The following is a 22,148-nucleotide window of genomic DNA, read 5'->3' as shown; positions in this document are numbered from 1 at the left end:
GTAATTTCTTTCCTTCTTTATCTGACCCTACAGTATCTTTAATCAGCAGATGCTGGATTTAATCACCCACAGGGCAGTCAGGAGGGAAAGTGGGCACAGCTCCACGGTCTGGTTGGGAAGAGACCTCTCTAGATTCCTCTACAGAGGAAGTGCTAGTTCTCACTTTGGAGCCAGGAGCCACCGGCACAGGAGTGAAAATTCTTGGGACATCCATGCAAATTCCTTCGTCCTGTGTATCAGGGTCCCCAGCTTTCTCAACACAGCTCCCTGGCTGAGTACTTAGACATCTGGAGCTCTGGAACATTGTGGAAGGCTGAGGTGGCACTCCAGGGACCTATGCATTTTTGTTTGTTTACTGTGTCTCCTCCCTCAATTAGCATGCTAAAATATCACCCCCATAAAGCCAGAGACTTTGTTTCTTGCTCTCTATTTCTAGTACCTGTAACCGCTTGCTCCATAATGGACAGTCAACAAATATTTTTTTTTTTGGTACTGGGGATCGAACTCGGGTCCTTGCACTTGCAGGGCAGGTGGCAGAACCACTGAGCTAAATCCCCGGCCCCAACAAATATTTATTGAATGAGTGAGTGCTGAATGAATGTACAGGTCTACAAGAAAGCAATAAACTATAGTATACGTATCATAAGGGATTTTATACAGGCTTTAGAAACATTTATGAGGAATTTTCAATGATGGGAGAGAAAGCTCCTGCAATTATATGACATGAGAGAAATCAGGAGATGATATCCACAAGCACTCCAGTCACGACTGGGAAAAGAGGAAAAAGTTGCACAGATCTTACGTACTGGTCACAGGCAAGCGCTCCACTCTGAGCTGCACCCTAAGCTCCCAAGCAGTCTTTATATTAGTTAACTTTCATTATAGCACACAAGTCATGGTTTTTATGGACCCAGAGTTCATAGAATGCCAAACTTTGGGACTCACATGCCTTCATGATCCTCTTTTCAATATGGCCAAAGCCACTATTTTATACCTCTAAAACATGAACTGGTTTACAGTGGTCATGAAAGACAATATTTTATTGGAGCAGTGGTTCCTTCTGGACGTGTCTTTAGGCCTATCCTCAGCACCTTCTGGAAAACCTGAAGTCTGGCCGGCTGCTTGGCCACTGCCTCTCCCTCCTGAGGGTTTGAGTGGACCCACACCTGCCTCTAATGCCTGTCTGTGGTGTTTCCTAACAGCTCAGTGGCCAGTGGCATGAGGACTGCTACAAGTGGAGCCAGCTGCCAGCCGGCTCTGGGAATGCAGATTAGACTCAGACCTTCTCAGTGTGCAGTCAGAATCACAGACGACACCACCACATCCAGGCCCTCTTCTCCCACCAGCAGCCTAGTGGGATGTTGGTCTCAGCGCTGTCCCTCCAAGAAGCGCTAGGAGTCAGACCCATCCCCAGACCCGCTGTGCATGAGGCAGGCATAGTTCAGGCCTTCACGATTGCCAGAAAGGCAGCAAGCCACTTGTTTCTCTTGGCAGAACTCTCGGTCTACTTGTGGCTCTTTCTCTCCTTTCCTCATACCACAAGACTCGGATTCTTTGGAGCACAGAGGACCTTCAGAATTGTCTTCACTCTGGCTGTGTTCTGTAGCCAGTGTCATGTAGTTTAACCCTTCTTGGTTCTTAGTTTCCATGAAAGCAACTGGTGTAACATCAACTGACTTCAAACTGGTCGTATTGTCATTGTCACCTGTGAAAAAATATGGCAATAGTCTAGCGTCTGCTCAGTTTCCTTTGTGCATGAGAACCCGCAGGCTGGGTGAGGACGGTGGCAATATTAATGCTACACATTCATGAGCAAGGACCGGGAAGACAAAAGCACGTGAGACCTCTCCCTGCTGTTGAGGCTACTGCAATCTAGTGGGGACACAGATATGCTACCAGGGAAGACGACACACACATAAAGAAACATATGGCATACAGTGACACCACGGCTCTGCTTTGTCTGGGATGCCCTTGCCTCCTGCCACAGTAGCTCAGATGCCCAGCTTTAGGGACATATTCCATTGTGTTCACTAATTTCACTGCTTATGAAGGTAACGTTCCTGGGATGGTATCATACGAAACCATGAGCACTAACTGGCGAGTGAATTCGATTAAGTAGGCTTCTGAGCACAGAAGGGAATGGCTACAAAATGAGGAAATTTTGATGGCAGGGTTGAGGGAGAAGGAAATGATTACTCTGATTACTGTTGATGGTAACACTTAGAGAGCTCTTACTGCACACCAGGTACTGTTCTAAGCTGTACACATCTATTAATTTATTCTCCTCCTATGAATTAGGCACTAGAATCATCCCCACTTCACAGATAAGGAAAATGAGGCACAGAGGAGTTAATAATTTGGCCAAGGCCACACAGCTGGAATGCGTCTGTCCTAAGACATCCAGCTGTGTGAGGGAGAAAGGAATGAGAAGCGTCCCCTACCAAAGCTCTCTGGAAACCAGTACACCCGCATACGCAAGGTGAGGTGACCGTAGGAAAACAAAGGGCCAAGGGTAACTGGCCTTTGTTACAATTATGCTCATTTTATTTTATTTTTTTATTTTTTGGTACTGGGGATCAAACTTGGGACCTTGTGCTTGCGAGGCAGGCAGAGGAACCACTGAGCTAAATCCCAGCCCGAGCTCATTTTATTTTGTTTCTGTCTATTTAAAGGCTGACCTTTAGCATAAAGAAGTGCAAGAAGTCCAGGGAAACCTAAGAGCAGAGCTTCTGAAACATTTCACAGAATTCTAAGGAGTCAAGTGATAAACATAGGCTATGAAGATGAGTGTGAAATGTAAATGTAGCAATTCCCTCCTTTTCACCAATGATTTCCAATCTCTAGGCATTCCTACCTGGCTGACAAATTTGTGATCAGAACTATTACTGTCTTCATGAACTGCCACACTTTAAAAACCAGGGACCCTTCAGTAGATAGACAATAGCCCTCCCCTTTCTCTTCCCAGTCAGCCCACCACGAGGGTGTCCCAACCGGTGTCCCTGATGGCTGAGGCTGCTGCTTGCCTGCCTTCCACACAGAGCCCTCTTGAACACAGGTTCAGATCATTTGGAATGAACTCAATTGAAATATACAGAAAAGAAAATAATTTGAAGGGACTAAGGGAAGCACTATTGTGCCTGTTTTGTTCCAACAGAATGTATTTATCAGGTTCCATACCTAAACTACAAAGCTTACTTTATTAAATGCCCATTTGAACTATGAGGTGTGATCCAAAAATATGGTGAATGTGTCTCTTAAAATATTTTACAGTGAAAGACACATCGCTGTTAATCCCCCTCCCTTCAGACACGTGTATCCCATCATCCTTGGCAATGTGTCTTTTACTGTAGTAAGTTTTGTTAAAATGTAGACATCCGTTTTTTATCTCCCCTGACACTCTGGCTCTGTATCATGAGATGTGCATTTCTTTATAGACATCACACACACACACACACACACAGCTGGAGAATTAGACAGCCATATGGACTCACAAGCTCTTTGCCACTAGCTTGTTTTCCTCTTCCCTGATCAGAAATCATTATAGCACATTTCAAATCACATGAATAGTCGAGAGTCTTGTGAAGCATCTTCCCCATGGAAATTGCTTCACCAAGCACTGAGTTTGCTTAGTGCCTAGGTGCAGAGATTTGCGGAAGGCCCAACTGTTGTGGTTATTACCAGTAGGGATTAATAGCCTTGGGGAAACTCATAGAACAACTCGCTGTTCGTGATAATAGCAATACAAAATATCAAGAAATGTTAGGGAGAAATAAGATGTTTCATTTTAAGCAATCTATCGGCTCAGATGATTGAGGAAATAAGGACATTCATAAAGGGCTTAAAGATATTGGCTAAAGAAAAATTTAGAATTCTAACACAAACTTCTGCCTACCGTAAAGGTATACCCACTCCTGTGATTAGCGGCTTCACTGGCGTGCCTTTAACCTGCTAACTATCTTACTGGAAAACTCCTACCAAAACATAATTACAATTCTTCTTTGCTTGTTGAATTTTTGAAAAAGAATCTTTTATATGAGAAAAATTTTGTGAGTTCTGCTGCAGGTGTCAGAAAAAAAATCATTAGGTAACTATTTCATTGATTCATAAGTACTTAATGCAGTATTTAGTAACTTGACTCTGGCAAGCTTTCAGCAATTCATACATCTTGTTGCATGAAAAGCTTATGAGAGACCCGAGTTAGGGGAGGGAAGTTGTTTTGTTTTGTTCAAAATTATTTAATAAAAAGCCTACAGGGCAGACCTTAAGGCAAATATTCAAACAAAGACAGCATGTGCTCAGCAATGTCTTTACAAGGGAAATACTAAAATAAAGGCTTCCAAGAAAGACCGGGTATTTACAGATGAGACATATGCTGGGTGCCTGGCTATGTTTAGAACAGCAGAGGGGCATTTAGATTTGTTTCCTGTAGGACTCTCTGGGACTGATGAGGTGGTTGGTGTTTACACAATGTTTGGATGAAGTCACTGGATATTTTTACTAGATGCCCAGATATGTTACTAATCTTCGCCCTCTATGCCTCTCCACCCATTAGGTCAGTAGGACCATAGTGACGGGGTAGCATTACTGTTCCCTATAATCCTAAGGTATTTTATTGTTTTTTTAAAAGTCCTTCTGATGGCTTTCCTGTCTTCCTAGGTATCTTCCATGATTACAGTGAAGCCAGACACTGCTTTGTCAAATGTGCTCACCAGTCCACAAAGCAGCAAACTACATTAAGCATACTCTCTCTTATTTAAAAAGTAAGTTTAGCCTTGCAGAACTGTCCTATGATTTCTATCCTCTGCACATAAGCAAACTGTCTTTCCTTCTGTTTTTCCCTTCCCTGCCTCTTTTTAGTCACAACCTCAATTATCAGAATTCTTAGTGATGTCCATATCTCTTTCCCTTCTTCATCTTTAGGATTTACACACATTGCAAATAAGGATGGTTTCTTTTTTTACCAAAGTTAGACTTCTGTCATGGCCAGGACTTGATAATTTCTGTCTAAATTATCATAGTTTGATCATATTCTCTGTTATAGTCTTCCTATATCATTATTCCAAATATTTATGTCTGTTGCTCTATTTTTATAAATTTTAATTCCTTCTGCCAACAGCGTGGCAGGTAAATAGACGTAGTATCACCAGGACAAGATGGTTCACCTCTTCTCCCACACCCTCTGTAGAGATCTTCCATTATAACCACTGGGCAGCATGTCGTTTGCCGATGTGACTGGGGAGAGGGGCGCCAGTTTCCTGATTAAGCCGCAGCTCCGCGAGGGTCCAAGAGTAGAGCCAGCCCCGGGCTCTGTCTCAGCAGTGTGATCACAAGCAAGCTGCTAACCCTTTGCTCATCAGGAAAATTGTGATAACACCCATTTCATAGGGCTATTAGAAGGATTTCATGAGTTAACCTACACAGCACAGTGACTGACATATAAAAAAGTGCTAAAATAAAATTTGCTAGGATTGGAAATAAAAACCCTTCACAAAAAGGGATTTGTTCCATGTCCTTGGTGTGAGCATCATTTGTTACTGTTCTCAGCCTCATAGGTGAACTAGGTGACGCGACATGGTGAGAAGATTTTACCACGGATCTCTAAGGTCTGTGGAGACGTCTGGTAGAGCCTAGGGTAGAGCTCAGCTTCTGGGCCCATTGTGACAGCTCTGTGCTTTAAGAAATGTGCTCAACACACGGGGGAGGTGGGATCCTGGAGCAAAGAACTGAGTGTAAACACCACACATCCGTCCGAGGGCTGCCTGTCTGCCCTTTGTCCACTCCCTCCTTTGAGAGGCCCTCTCCTTTGAGTTTCATGGCAGTGTCCCCTGTGGCAATCCTCTGATCTTTCTGGTTTCTCCTCTCCATGCCACCATCTTCCTTTGTTAGTCCCTCATCGTCACGCTCATCAAGCAATACACATTTTGAAGGAAAACATACCAGTAAAAGGACTTTCATTAAAGAAATGAGAATGGTTGCCTGGCTGAAGAAGGCGGGAAGCAGGACAGGAGAGGAATACGAGGACAGAAGTACTAAACCAACACAATCAGACAGGAGCCCTGCAGAGCCTGGTGGAGACGGCCTCCTCACTGCCTCCCTCTGCACTGGAGGTCCACACTGGGGTAGGACAGAGGGGAGAGCAGCCCTCAGGACAGCACTGCCTGCCGCCTTCGTTCTCCTTCCGATTTTAGATTATAAACCCAGGGCTCATAGCCTTCTCCCTTTAAAAATGGAGCACGTATGGGAAAATAATTTTCAAGGAAGAATACAATAAACAATTATGATGGCCATGACAACAGTACAGTATTCTTCTTACTCTAAAATACCTTCTACGGGCATCCCATTTCTACACTGTTCAGTTCACACTGGGGGAAAGCTAGGAAATCCTGAAGAATCAAATTTACCTTCAAAGCCTTCATTTATGACTCCATGGGTGTTTGCTTCACCTCTCCACTGAGAAATATTATTTACAGGAAGTTTTCTGAATAGCTGCAACTGGTCTTGGATCCTGTGGAAAGTAGGCCGCTAGTCCGGTTCTTGAGCCCAGCACTGAGCCATTAAATTCCACCTGGATGTTTGGATGAAGACAGGAAAGTGAATGGTGATTGGATACAACTACTGATAACTCAGGCGAGGTCGTTTTGGAAGTGAAACGTGTTATTGCCAGTTTTGCAACATTTATATAAATGAATAGAACAAGTGTCTTGGCTCTTATTTGAGTTGCAGTATGACTCTCCTTCACTGGTAATACCCATCTTTTGAAAAGCTGGCCTATCAATAGTCATTGATATAAGTAAATAGATGGGTAAATAGATGGTTGGAAATGCCTATCCCACACATCAGGGAGTTAATAGCTATAAAAATTATTGAAGGAACAAATTTAAAAGAATTTACATACATATATCGATCTACAACAAAAGTAAGATTTGCTCCACACAGATACCTTGTGTTCGAACCAAAAGATGGAAAACAGACTTGGTTCCAGAGCATTCAGGTTGTCCTGTGAGGTTGGCAGCTCAACTCCCCGACACTCACAGCTGGTTGGCTGAACACTGTGTTTTCCCCCAGGGTGTCTAAGAAATGTCTACGCAGCATGCTTAGTACTCAGCCCCCACTCAGCGGAGACTGGTGGGCACTTATCTGCCACCAGCAGCACCTCAGGGCTGGGGGCACACTGTGACTCCCGTCCCCCCAGTGAATGGTGACAGGTGTACTCATTCATCTCTCCTACCTCGTCTGCAACCAGCTAGCTCTTTTTCACGGTCCCTACCTAGCAGAAGAGAATCGACTTGATTCTGTACAATGCAGTTCATACCTTCAAGCAATCTCTTTGGGTAATGGTCAGACTATTCTGGATAATAACTCACTCTTATTTATAGACCATTTCTGCTCCCTGTGCCCTCCTTTCCAAGGTGACGCCAGGACACCTACCAGGTAGGAGGCTGATACACAGTGGCACAGTCACGGATCCTCGGAATGCACTGTGCCCCACTGACCTTAGGAGCCTCAGAGGCTGGTCTAGAATCCAATGAGTGGTGCTGCTGGTCCCCTGCAGGCTCTGCTGCCATCAGCACCTAGGAACTCTTCACCTCTCCACTGCCCTTCCCCACAGTGTAGGTCCTCTCTGGTCTCCATCCAGCTGGAGGCTTCTCTGTGACTCTACCACGTCCTGTACCTACTGGAGCCCCAGGAAAGCCATGCCCATCTCTGCTGCAGGCCCACAGGACGCTTCTCACAGAATATCCAGCTTTTAACAAAACGCTCGCCGTCCTGGGAACACAAAGGAAGTCTGGAGGTGCAGCCTGGACCTTCCGTCTAGACAGGCTCCTCATCAATGCCAGGTCTCCCCATGTCAAAGTACAGGCCCCGCTCAGTGATTTCTTTGTCATCCTCCCGAGTTGGAGAGCAGGGCACAGTGCTCCATGCCTTTGGTGTTGCCCACCTGCGCTAACTGAAGCCTGCAGGATGGCTCAGGACCCAGGCATCCAACACCCTCCTACTTCTCTCTACACAGTTTCTTTTCTATGCTTTCCCGGAGCTTCTTTATTAGACTATCCGTACATAAAATTATGTTACACTCATTCAAACCTGGTACTTCATACACTACCAAGGAGCGAAAGGCCTCCAGATAGCTCTTTCTTCTCCAAGCCTGTCTTCAAATCTACTGACAAACTAAAATGGCCAAGTACCTGTTCTATTTTTTACATTCTGGAGCTATGAAACAAATCGGGGTGGGGGAGGAGAAAGGAACTGATGAATAAACCTAAGCTGAAATAATGCCGAGTATCAGTACTACTGCATCAACAGAAAAATACCTAATCCGTGTTATTGCCGAGCATCTTTGTAGATGCTAAGGAGAATAACTGTGAGTTCCAGTTGACATGAAACATTTTGGCAACGCTCACAGAAGTCTCTGTGAAGAGGTGCCATTTATGCCCAGGAGCGTTATGGGAAAGTAAGACGCCAGTCACGGGGATGGGGTGTGGATGGGAGGCAGGGAGCATGCTGGAAGAGGGAAAAGCAAGCGTACAGTCCTGCATTTGGAAAGGCCTTGGCACATTTTGGAATCTGAGAGGATGCCAGAAGTGTAGTCCGTGAGATGGGCTCAGAAGAGAAAGGCAAGCAAGCATGGGTCACGTGGGCCAGAAGGGGAGCAGAGTTTTCTGACACTGCCTGGGGAGCTGCTGAAGGTCTTAAGCAGACATGCTCCTTACAGTTCTGGAGGATTACTCCAGCTGAGGGATGGACAGTGGGCTGTGGAGGACCCAGTTGGAAGCTATTAGGGAAGCCTAGGTGAGATGTAATTGTGAACTGGACTAAAGTAATGGCAACAGGGCTGGGCCAAGACTGTTCTCAAGCAGCAGGTGACAGTGACACAGAAGTCACCGTAAGTATTGAATTTAAAATACCTGACAATCTATTTTAGGAATCCCAATGCAATCTCCAATCCCCTACGTGGTATCAAACTCCACTTCCATTTATTTCATTCTTTGACAAGCACCTCAGGTCAGAGTTGGAACTGCACATCAGGATAAGACAAGGAAACTGAATGTTGGGCTGTATTGATCTGATGGCGTTCCATGTGCGTTACAAGGAACTTACAGAGTGATCACAGAATGCCAAACTTGGCTCTATCATTAAAACAGTCAAATCAGGGCTGAGAAAGAACAACCTAACCTACTGCACATTCCCTATAACCTGTGCTGTTCAGAAACAGAGACAATACAAAGATTAATGAAAGGACATTAGGCTTTGAGATAAGATATTATACCTGCTATCACATCACGAAGTTTAAACCAGCAGTTCAACTTGAATCTTGATGATGAAGGGCTGTCTTAAGAGGTAGGAGGATGGGGTAAACAATTATGATTCTCCATGGGAAGCATTTTTGAGAATAAAACTGATTCAGAGATATTGCTAAGATACAGATAAAAATTTCCCATGATGTTCCAGTCATGAAGTTTTAATTATTTATAACCTGTTTAATTCTACAGAAGACTCAATATATTTAATAGAGTTGTTTAGAAGGAAAGAAAGAAACACAAAAGAAGAAGGAAGGTGGAGGAGGGAGGCTGTCCTCGCCTCTGCCCGCCCACTCTACCTCCAAGCTCAGGCTGCTTTCTAGTCTGTGTCATTCTTACATGAGGACTTGTGCTCTCAGACAGCAATAAACTGCTGGTGGAAGAATTAGAATGCCTTTACAATTTGATGATCTCCCAGAAGTGCTCATCATGCTCGCAGTGCCTCATTTGGCTATGCACTCGACCCAAACCCCTCCACACACGTGAATGCTTTGCTCCTCTTTGCCTCTGCGTTTTTTCTTCCAAAACAGCAAGGGGCTCCATTAGCTGTGCTCAGCATTGCTCTAACAAAGCCTGTTCCCTGCAGATTTCATAAGTTCCCCGACTGGACTGGTCCCATCCAGTCCTGGAGACCACTTGGCATCTGGCAAGCACATCTTTTTTGGGAGTGAGGACAAGCCTGTGGGCGTCAGACATCTGAGCAACCTTCCACTAACTGCAGCCACCCTGCGCTGTCTGTCACAGGACCCAAGAACCTGCCCGCGTGCTATCAGCTGCACTCTGATCCTCTGCTTCTGGGAGCTTGCCCTGCAAACAGAAGGCTGCAGAGGCGCTCGCTCGGGCAGGCTTCCCCTCCACGCACCTGAGCCTGGGGAGGGAGTAAGGCATGCTCTGCACTCCCATTCCACAAATAGCTGAGAACAGCTCAGCATCTCCACTCCGCATCGGGAGCATCCAGGTGCTGAGTGTTTGAGCAGTGAATAGAAGTGCAGCCCGGCTCAGTGCAGACTTTCAGCCCTAAGCTGGGCCTGTGACCTCAGAACTGCTTCAGATGGAGATCAGTTCCCTCTGTCCTGAGGAGTCGTTAATCTCCACTGTGACAACTTAAGGCCTGGCCAGATGGAATGGTGTGGCTGAGAGCTCCCCTGGCCAGCACAGCCTGTTTTCCTTGCTTGATTGCCACCTTAACCCTTCCTGGGCTCTGAGGGTCCTGCTGCTGTGCAGAGGTGGGAGTGCAGCTCACTGTTTAGCAATGAGGTCTGAGTGGATCTCCAATCAGCAGTGGGAAATTCTGATCTCAAGGAAACTATATTTTTACAAAAATGAGGGCAATAATGTACTCAAGGGAGGAATTAGTCAAGACAAAACTGGACAGAATGTTAACGTTCTCTGCTCCTGATCAGGAGGACTTTCCTGGCACTCTTTCCGCCTCCTTCTAGCTGCACCTTTGGGTACTTTGGGAACAACAAAGTTCAACATATCTATATTTTTCTGCTCCACAATACAACAATTTGTTATTTACCCTCATCCTCCTCAAACAAAAGAGTCAAAATGTATAATTCAGTAATCTACTCCTAAGGTGCCTATCCGAAAACACTGATGAGGCACGTCACCTGCCCCAGGCAAGGGGAATAAACCATATAAAATTGGAAAAGCGTAAGGAAAAACTTTCACAGTTGGAATTTTGAGAGAATTTGCTGCGTTTTTGACAGATGTGTAGAAGCTGCAAAATAGTGAGTAGGCTGCTGTTTACTTAAAATTTATTTCAGATTTCGGTATGCTAGGTTTTTTCCCCTCAAGCCCTAGGTGAAAGGATTCAAATTTTGTATAATTTCTTATTTCTAATTTACAGATTTCCCCTTTCTTCCCCTCATGAATTATTTTTTAGATGCTGTTACCAAACTTGGTCAGGGATATAGGTATTTGATTCCTCTGAAAATATCCTGGAGGCTATAAAAGCTAAATCAGAAACACATAGTAATTATATCTTCTTCTAGCTTGCAGATTCAAATAATACAGAAGCATTCACCAATAGAACATCCAACCAAAGAGCCCAGCTCTTAAATCACCTTTTGGCTCCAGTCTGAATAATCCTTTAAATAACACAACACAGTTAATGCAGTGCAACCATGGTGTGCATCCGCATACTGCTAATTCCTTCTGCACTTGCCTGCACTGCACAGTTTAGCACTTTATTACATGCTGGCTGGCCATCCCACGTTCCATGAGAATCTTCTCATTCAAAACACATCCCAAGACACTGCAGCACTGGTATAAAGACGTCTGTGCCCAGCCAGTCCTCAGTGTGGCCTTGTGTGCATAACAGAATTCGTACTTGCTGGCTACTTGTTCTCTTAGAAGCCTCCCAGGTAAAACACCTCTCAGGAAAGATTTCAGGATTTGAGACTTATGCTGAGGTAGCACAGGAGACAGATTGGTACACAGCATAATAACCTGACAATTTTTTCTTTCATAATTGGACTGAAACCACTCAGTATTCTTTGAATTCAAATAGTGGCCAAGGTCAGTTTGACAAAGTGACTAGTAGTCATTTTGTGTTATCTTTACAAACAGATCACAATCTGTATAATATTCAGTAACATGGTGTCCAATCGGTCAATGTCAGCCATATCAATGAAAGCAATCCAACTTTTAAACCACATACTCCCATTTACCAGAATCTTTTAAAATGTAAATTAAGATATTACCCAGGTAAAATCTCCCCAAATAAAACGAATATATGTATCCACACCACACACACACAGAGCTTATATTTATTAGAATTCATTTATCAGGAGGATAAATATATCCTACTCTTCCAAACATTGTTTCTGAATGAAATATCACATACACATATAAATAAAAATAAGCCACGGTGTATTTAGTGGATTGAGTGCCACAATCAATTTATATTTTATGGTGATATACAGTCTGTAAATTCCGGGCTCAGCTCAGCATGTCACACCACTGACGCCTACGTTTGCACGAGCCTATGCCTTAGGTGCGGGTGCTAATTTAACAACTTACAGATCATCAGGACAGTTCCTTGGTGGTGCCAGTCTCCCTCCGGCTTGTACATAGTTTAAAACCTCAAGGTTAGAATGCTGGATATGGCTGATGACCAAGAGTTAAAATTTCCCAGATCAGAATTCCAAAAGACCTAGAACGTTAAAAGGTTGCGTGTCATTATACTTCCTACAAACATCGGTTTAAAGTAGCTTCTCCAACATCATTGTTCCTGGGATCTGGGGTCAACTTTACAACTGGCATTACTGGTCTTATAAAAGGCCAACAGGAGACATGAACTGAGGTTGCTCTTTTTTAAAAAAAGATAGAAAACAACACGGCACATGAGCAACTGCTCAAAGGTGATTGAAAGGCTTGGTGGGCGTTCACACACACAGACCCAGACGTGCGCACACTGGCACGCGCACACGCAGGCACCCAGACACACACACGTGTGGACGTGCACACGCACACTCTGGCCCTCCCTGGCCGCCCCCTCAGCACTCTTCACCTCGGGCTTTCAGAGCACAAATCTGCGGACACCCGCGTGGGGCCTGCGCGAGGAAGCGGGTCCCCTGCGTGAGGGAACAGGACAATGTGAACACAGAGAAAATGGCGGCCACACGGAGGGCCAACCTTATCTCACACACAGTTTTGCCAAGACCAGCCCAGCTTAAAAGTCATTCAACAAATCTGCACATTTTAAGCAGCTCTGACCAAAAGTGGGAGATCAACAAGCGACAGTGAGAGGTCTTATCCAAATAGTAAAGACATAGCCAAGCTTCTCCAAATGTCCTACTCTTTGCAATCCGTGGTTTAAAGTCCGCCTCTAAGTTAAAGACCAGACGTCCAAAACCGAGGAGCATCCAGGCACACACGAACACGAATGCATAAGGACCAATTTCTATTCAGTACAAGCCTGTACACTTTTGAAGTACAATAAGATACTTGCAGTGGATGTGTCTCTTTCCTATTTAGATGTGTAATAAAGGATCAAAACTGATTCGAAAGGGTTATAAGTGGCTGAGACCCAGGAATAGTGGCACCTTGACCACCAGCTGAGGCAATCACTTAACCTCTGTGGTCTTCTGTTATCTCATATTAAAAACAAAACAAAAAAACAACAAGAGTAAGTGTCCTTTTAAGATCCCTTCTGGCTCTGCTGTCTGCCAGTTCTGCCATCTCTCTGGGTCCTGTGGAGCTCACCAAATGTCAGACTGAGTAGTGAAGATTCCATCCATCAGACTTTCGGGAGCCATCCAGCGAACAGGCAGCAAGCCTTCCCCTCTCTTCCTGTAATAATCATTTTTATAGATGTCCCTTGCAAGTCCAAAGTCCCCAGTCTTCACTATCCGTGAAGGGCTGGTGTAGTCTTTCACAGAGACAAGGCAATTCCGAGCTGCCAGATCCCTAGGGCAGAAGTTATGTTGGATAATGACAAAACAGTTCCAGAGATCTGACAGGAACGTTAGTAGGTCTGTAAGGGAGACAGACTTTACAAAAATTTGCTCTTTTGAAGGAATGAAAATGTCCAGTTATCTTGTGTGATTTTCCCAAGCTACAGATGATTATTGCGTCGATGTCCCTAACCCTGTATCCGTAATATGACTGTACCTGTGGATGAAATGCATCTGTTCCAAGTAGACACAGCCTTTTGAAATATCCACACACAGGTCAACAAGGTCAGCCAAGGTGAGTAAAGGGCCATGGAACTGTAAGAAATAAAGGGAAAATGGCAAGCACTTTTACAATGTACACTCTCCCTGCACACCTATGTACATACAACCTGCCCATGATCTTCTAAAGCAGGGGTGGCGAACCTATGGCATGCATGCTGCAGCAGGCACACTCAACCCTCTCTCTCAGCATGGGACCAAGTCACCCAGCATTGCCCCAGCCACTGAGCACAGCACACACAGGGGCCATGCACATGCTCAGAAAGGAGTCGTGGCACCAGGAGATGATGTCACAAGCAGTTTGGGCACTCAGTCTCTAAAAGGTTTGCCATCCCTGTACTGAAGGAATTTTTAGTCATTGTTGAAAGAATTCAGACAAGAGGAAAATAATTTATATGCTGTCTTTGCAAATATACATAAATGACAGACTACTTTATATCAAGTAGAAGTGATGTGGAATCTTTACTGACGATCTCAGGGTGTGAGGTCAGACAGACCAAAATTTGAAACAGAGTTCGGCTACTAACTAGTTGATGAACTTGCTTGAGTTTCTTAATTAATTAAGCACTTTCCCAGATGTAAAATGGGCAAAGTACTACTGACCTCGCAAGATTCAAAATAATGCCCACAATATTAATGCACAGCAGCCATTGATAATAGCAATTATTTCATATACTTTCTTTAATAGGTGCTTTTCAAATTTTATATTTCCTCCAGAGTCAGTTTCACTAATTTGTCTTCCAAGGTACTTCTTAGAAGTTGTCAAATTTATTTCAAAACAGATTTTTGTAATATGCTTTCTATATCCTTTTAAATTCTGTAAAATCTGTGGTAATGTCTCCTAGATCTAGATATTGTAATTTTAAAAATGTATAACTGATATTGTGTAACAGGAAGAAAAGGTCTAAAGGAGCAGGGGAAGTGGGAGGGGTAGGGGAAAGGAAAGAAGGGAAGAGAAAAAATATGAGAAAAGGAAAAAAATGGAAACAAAGTCTTTGCAAATAGGGAAGGGTGGAGGGGGTGAAGGGAGGGCAGGGGAAGGGGGAAAAAATAAGAACCAAGAGACTCATGTAAAGGTACAAGATCCCAATGATGAATGTAACTGTGTTTTATACCTAAAATGTACCAATAAAGTTAAGGCGGGGGGGGGGGGGGATAGCAATTATTCCATTAGTGCCAGCTACTTTAATTACTGGCCTAATGGCTCATGTTCTTCATGACAATGGAACTATTCCTCCTATAAACCCTACACCAATTGTTAGCAACATCCTACTTCAAGGTCAGACTATGCCTCTTATCTGAAAACCAAGCACAGCTAGGTATTTGAGCCTGTGCTGGTTGTAATGATTTCTATGGGAAAAAAGCCAGCTGAAATTTCTGAGTGCAGCACAGAGGAAAACCCTAAAGCTCTCACCAGGCGGCCATGGCCATGCATTATCCGCGCCCTTCCACCTTCCTGCAGTCACCCTGGCTGTGCTCTTCATCCTCCTGAGCCTGAGGCGTCCCTAACCCCAGGCCTCCAGCCACTGTGCTTTCATCACCTTGCACACGTCCGTGCCTGTGCCGGTGGAGTCCAGGAACCGGCGCACGGCCTCTGTCGTCATCCCTCATGACTTCTCTTCTCACCAGCCGTGCTCCAGTCACTCCTAGCTGCTCGCCGTTCCTCACCTGAACTGCAGTTCTCTGCCTCTTTCCCTTTTCCTGTTCCCATTTGTTTTTCTAGAATGGTTTCTTTATTCTTTTTTTGTTTTGGGTTTGTTTGTTTTTTTAAGACAGGATCTCGCTATTTTAGTTCAAGCTAACCTCGAACTATGTAGCCCAGGCTGGCCTCAAACTCACAGCAAACCTCCTGCCTCAGCCTCCCGAGTGCTGGGATCACAGGTGTGCATCACAACGCCCGGCCAGTTTCTTTTTATTCTTGATGTTCACCCACAGCCTTCTCTGAGCTCAAGTGACTCCCAAGCTCCAAACCCCTCTCAGTTCCTCATCCAAGGCTCTCGTAAGTGTGCTCTTCCTGCCTTTTCAGACAAGCTCACATCTTTCTCTGAAACTGGGGAGGATCCTGATGTTCTAGCTCTCAACATTCTCACAAGCAGCTACACATGGGGCTGATAACTGGGTCTCAGCTGACGTCTCAGAAGCCACCGCTCTCCGACCAGCCTGGCTCAGGTGCCCTGGATGCCTGTTCCTGACTCAGACCCTGATTATTTGACTGATGGATATGTGAATGGAACCTTGCTTTGACCCTGACAAAGCCTATTCTGCTCAGAAAGATTTTCTCATGACCCTGAATACTGATGATGAACTTTAGCCCATGGCTGGTACCCTGGCGCAGGCTGGCAAGATGTCCCCATTGCTGACTGCTTGGCTACCTGAGCATTTCCTGCTCCTCTTGTCCCCTGTGACAAACTGTTAGGTCACCAGCTCCACACTGGGCCCCTTTACTCCAGATGCTGCCGTTGCCTACCACCTCGACATATGAAATCTTGACTGGGGTCTATCCCTGACCAAAGCCTTAAAGACTCAGTAGGGAGGCGTCATTCAGTTGCTGCTACATCTGCTCCTCCACGACGCCTTCCATGCTCTGAGTTAGAAATGAACTGTCCTATTCCACACTGTAGCAGTGTATTTGCTACCCCACCTCTCATGGATCCTTCCACTTTCTGCCTTAACTGGCTTATTTATATGCACCTTCCAACTTTACCATGTGACAAGAGCCACATCCTTCACTGGCCTACAATAAACACCAAACACAAATTTGATGAACTGAATTACATCTGCAAGTCAACATATTTACTGCTGTATATTTTATTTGTATTATTTTGATATGTTTTTTATTTTCTTTTTTCTATCTTCATACAATCTTAGAATACCAAATATAAAAAGAGTTTTAGGAAGCTTTTGAGTTTAGTATCCTGACATATAGTTGAAGAAACTGAGCTCCTGAAAGTGAAGGGCTACACTAAACTTTCTGGAGTCGACACATAAAATCAAGAGGGTTTTTTGTGTTTTTTTTGGTTAAAATAAGTTTGAGATGCTACTGAAATCCAAGAAGATCTGTCAATTGGACAGATAGTCAGCCTACATAGATGTGAGTCAGTGGAGCTGACCCCAAAGTCTAGGGGCTTAGCAATGACTTTAGGACTGGAAATGTAATTTGGGACAGGACAGCAAATAGATGAAACACAATGTTGTGCCTTTCCCACTCCAAGAAATCCCTCTTCTCCAGAAAAAGAACAAACGTGATTCTAGCCATGAAGAGCAATTTTCTCATTAAATATGAAGAACAGGCTCAAATATTAGCCCAGAGCTCTAACTGCCCTAATCTACAAGCAGGGAATAGGACGTTTTGTCCCACAGAACCCTTCTAAGCTTCCACCACAGCCTACTGAACGTAAAGAAAATCAGTGGGAAACTGAGGGCATTCGCATCAGGAACCCGACCTAGGTCTCCACAGCCTACCATTGTCAGCCGGGCTTTACGTAAATAAGTGAGAAGGTCCCCCCTTCCATCAGCTCCAGGATGAGGTACTGGGGCTCATTCAACAGACAGACGCCGAGCTGCTTCAGAATGTTGGGGTGATCAAACTTGCTGGAAGGTAGAAAGACACACTGGGTGACCACGCAGGGACAGGAGTCCCCACTGAGGGTCTTTACAGAACAGAGCAATCCCTGCCCAGAGCTTCCTTCTGAAGGCCTGGCTGACTTCAGGAGCGGCAGCCTTCCCTCCTGCTCCACCTGCTTGCCTGAGGAAGGTAACGTGGCAGCCCCTAGTGGCCAGTGCATATGGTAGACTAGGGCAGATTTTAGAAATAACGTCTATATTGCATATAGTTTATGTTTTGGAAAGAAAGCAGTTTTGACCAATATTTGTCTTCAAACAGTATTTGAAGACATTATATTTTTGGTCACCACAGGGGTGAAATATGTTATCACTCCCTTTTAGAAAACTAACTCAGACCAGCAAGTTCCGGCTACATTGCTCTCTTAAAACATCAAAATACATAAGCCCCAGTCAGTGACTGGAGCCTGGGGCTGGATCCCAGGAGCCTCAGCCTGGGGTCTGCTCAGGAGTGATTACTTTTCATGACCACAAACTGACTGAAACCTTGGGGACAAGGTTACTGGACAGCAGATGCCATCACTGGCACCATGATGCTTCTTTGAGCATTGTGCTCGGTTTAGCTGACGCCTTATCACACATTTGAGAAGAACACAAGTGCTTTTAAACCTGAACATCTTCCAAATTTACTTGCAAAACACTCTCCTTCCAGGCTGGGATTTAGCTCAGTGGTTCCACCACCTGCCTCGCAAGCGCAAGGTCCTGAGTTCGATCTCTGGCACCAAAACAAACAAACAAACAAACACTCTCCTTCCTGCAAGCCAAAGAAAGGTGACCTTTCATCTGAGGATGGCCTGTACCGGGCTCAGAAGACTGGCTTCTATAGAATATTTGCTACTAGAAAACTTTCCTTTTAAACCTTTAAACCATGCTTTATTTGAGCCAGATCTGTCATATCTGGTCACCCTTGATGTCGACAGTCCAACACACCAGAGAAAGAGGAGTATCCTGGAGTCGCTCTGGTACCTCATCAGATGAGCCTCCTTGAGGAATTCGACCTTCTCCTGGTCTGTGGCACCCCTCTTCAAAGTCTGCAACATAAAGATAAGTGAAGAAGCTGGTGTGGTGGTACACGCCATAATCCCAGCACTCTGGGAGGCTGGGGCAGGAGGACCCCAAGTTCAAGCCAGCCTGGGAAACTTAGCAATTAAGCAAGACCTTGCCTCAAAATAAAAAATAAAACCAGTGCTGAGGGGATAGCTCAGTGTGAAGGCCTGGGTTTAATCCCAAGTACACACACACACACACACACACACACACACACACACACACACACACAAAAGGTCAAGTATCAATATAGCAGGTATCTCTGGGAGCTCAATGAATTAACGGACACCTTTCCCCCCAATATTCACCCTGAGAGATGGAATATATACAACATGTACATGTGCTCTGTAAAGCTCCTGTTACTGCCAGGATTCATGTAGCAAAATCTGCTAGATAAAAGGCCTACTAATATTTATATAAAGTATCTCCAAAATATACAAATTTTAGAAAGAGATCCATTTACAAGTCAATATTTTATGCTTCAAATCTTTCTACTCAATATCTATTTCCTTGGTGCTCTTGTTAACAATACCCTAGTTTATTTCGTGGAGGCCTGGTGCTCCAGTGTTGGTAATTGATCTAAAGTAGTTATAAAAATTTGTTCTGAAATTCTCCAACCTCCTTTGCAAATACAACTGGTCACCTAACTTGGTTCTAGCCAACGAGATGTAAAAGAAACATTGCTGAGGAAGAGAGAGGTCTGTGGATTGAGTGAAGATGTGAAGCCCAGCTCTTTGGACTATGGGGCAGCAAGCATCAACAAAAATCAAGAGAATTTCAGAGGTGCTAGGTCTGACCTCACATGCAATTGTACCAAGGTCAGCAGTGATCCTATTCTGTGAAAAAAAATCAAATAAACATTTGCTTAAACCAGCTGGAGGCTGGAGTAAATTAAAGGACTTTTGAAAGGTATCATTAGGCAGTGGAAACAATGTTGCCAACTGTTGTAGTTCTATAGCCTACCCTCAAAGCAATATGTCCCCAGTGAGCAGTGATTAGGATATTGCTCAATTACACAAAAGGTTTATTATGCTACTATGAAAAGAACATATAACAGAAATACGAGAGTGTAGCCAATGCTTTCTTAAAAACACATTAAACATCATGACCACACCGCATGCAGGTCAGCAAGCCAGAGCTTGGGGCCAAACCCACGTGTCACGGGTTTCTAGACAGCTTGTTCTGACATGCTTAAATGGCTGAAAAAAGTCAAAAGAAGAATACTATTTAATGAGTCATGAAAATTATATGCAATTCACATTTCAATGTCCATAAATAAAGCTTTTCTGGAACAAAGCCACACTTGTTTGTTTACATATTGACAATGGCTGCTTTGGAGCTGCAGGTGGCAGAACCACTGAGCTAAATCCTTGGCCCCCTTGGTCTTGCTTCTTGAGAATGTGTTTCACAACTCTGGTTCTCTTACATTGCATTTGATGGGTAATAACTCTCTGCTGGTAACATAAACCTTGGGGATTTACTGTTGATTACAGAACCAATGTAGAAAATGCGGAAATTGTGACTTACGGATAGACATCCACATTCTATCCATCAGTCCCAACCTCTCTTCAGCTAAGAGAGCTCGACTTTTATTACAGTGCACCCACATGACGATGGTGGTTGAGGAGTTCGGAGATCTCTACCTTCACTGCTACTTTGGTTTCTCCACTTCCAACTCCTAAGGTGTCCGCGGCCGTGCCTTCATGCACTTCTCCAAAGGCTCCACTGCCCAACAAGACACGCAGAGTCAGCCTCTCCCACGGGAAGGCAGGAAGATTCTCAATCTCCTCTTGGATCGGAAGAGTACTGTAAAATAGCGAGGTGTTTGTTCTCCCCAAGTACACACGGCTGACGAGTCTGTGTTGCTTTTGAGGGAGAAAGAGCAATCTCAGGCCTTTGCAGCCCTGTTCACTCCACGTGTTGCAGTGGCGTGGAATGCTGTGCTCCCATGACACTTCTCTATCCCACCACCTTTCACACTGAACACATCACTTCACTGCCTGGCATCTTCACGTCAACAGAAATATGTGTGCACATGCTTGTGTGTGTGTGTTGTCTTGAGACTGCCGTCATAGCTAGTTCTGTCAAAGTTAGGCGTTATTAACTTCTTTAGATTGCAAATTTGTCTAAATAGCTACTGCAAATTAGCCATAGATGCATTGGGTTTATGAGCTTTTGCTTTGTTTCACACACCTGATTGCCCATGTAAAACAGAATTTACTATGACCACAAAAATTAAAAAGCCAGGCTTCTCACTTGGAATATTATGATGTAAAGAAGCCGCTAAATTTAAAAAAAGCTTTAAGTTTTTAAATGGAGACTCTAGAATATCAGATATGATGAGTATTTTCCCAAAGAAAAGTCACCTCTGAATAGCTGATTTAGGTGACTTCTGTTCCTACTTCAAATCTTTTGTTTGCATGTCTTGGACTATAAAATCTCTAGAAGCCAAGCCTGTAATTATATAATTCTTTTTTGCATAAACCATGATATGGTGTCTTGTGCAAAAATACACTTAAATATCTTCCTTAATTATGACAACAGAAATTTAAAACTCATTGATCTTAAAGAAATTTTATAGGCAATCACCATACAATTTCTGAAAGAGAACAACATTGGCATAATAGGACCCTTAAAATTTCCTCTCTTCTCAAAAACATTATCTCTAGTGAACCAGCCATGTTACCCTCTACTCTCTTCAGTGCAATATTCTTCATGTATTTTTGAACTACATGACAAAGCACTGAAAACCAATTAATTTTCCTGTGTTTCTCTCATAGCATAACCACATAATCTACTATTCTTCCTAGGTCCCTCTTGAGAGTGGAAGAAAGGGTCACTAGTAAGTATGCCAGCATAAGGGGCTGCAGAGCACTCTTCCTGTCACCCAGCCTCTGCCTGCGTGCTCTGTAAAGGGGTCCAGGCCATGTACTCTATTGCACAGCAAGCACTGGCCAGCCCCACTCTGGCCACCGGACCGCACAGCTCTGCCAACTCTTTGACTTCCGGAGTTGGAACCGTGAGTCCTTCCTTAGACGTCTTCTGATTTTTCAATCCCTTATGCCAGACTATAAGAAAGAAGACAAGTTAGACGATAAAATACTGCTTTTTGTTTCTTTAGGAAATGTTAACGCTTTTTAAATGCTTATACATAAGAATACTATTGGTAGAATAACAGGACTTGATTGAAAAAATACGCCTATAATGGAAAAACTAAATCCAGGTAAAATGCCACATAATGACATACAATTTATACGCATCCTTTTTCATCTCACTTCTCACAGTAAAGTTTACTATATTTCTTCCTACTAATTGCTAATGAATTGAAATATCTCAATATTAGAATTTCTTTCTTTTAACTACATAAACTAGAGGCAAAATAAACCAAAACAGCTTATATAGTAATTGTATATATAGAAATAAATTCACTGAGTCCAAACATTTCCTGACATAATGCTTCCAATATAAAAGTACATTTAAAATGCTTTCAATATAATAA

At 43.9% G+C, this 22,148-nt stretch overlaps 1 protein-coding gene across 1 annotated transcript in view; it reads right to left on the bottom strand.

Annotated features, from left to right (window-relative positions):
• Positions 1-563: 563 nt before the first annotated feature.
• The window catches only part of Ros1 (ROS proto-oncogene 1, receptor tyrosine kinase), a 104,118-nt gene continuing 82,533 nt past the window's right edge, over positions 564-22,148 (bottom strand). Inside the window, 11 exon segments of the mRNA XM_087190217.1 lie at positions 564-1,705; positions 6,402-6,565; positions 12,327-12,404; positions 12,406-12,459; positions 13,512-13,715; positions 13,920-14,017; positions 17,444-17,487; positions 17,490-17,572; positions 18,569-18,633; positions 20,293-20,455; positions 21,582-21,717. Coding sequence (XP_087046343.1) covers positions 1,392-1,705; positions 6,402-6,565; positions 12,327-12,404; positions 12,406-12,459; positions 13,512-13,715; positions 13,920-14,017; positions 17,444-17,487; positions 17,490-17,572; positions 18,569-18,633; positions 20,293-20,455; positions 21,582-21,717 — 1,403 coding nt within the window. The 3' untranslated portion in view covers positions 564-1,391.

Source organism: Heterocephalus glaber, unplaced genomic scaffold (assembly GCF_053883595.1).
Source record: "Heterocephalus glaber isolate CG9 unplaced genomic scaffold, H.glaber_assembly_v1.0 deba00001550, whole genome shotgun sequence".
Classification (NCBI taxonomy): domain Eukaryota; kingdom Metazoa; phylum Chordata; class Mammalia; order Rodentia; family Bathyergidae; genus Heterocephalus; species Heterocephalus glaber.
Note: the sequence above shows the minus strand (reverse complement) of the source record. Positions and strands in the feature narration are given on the sequence as shown.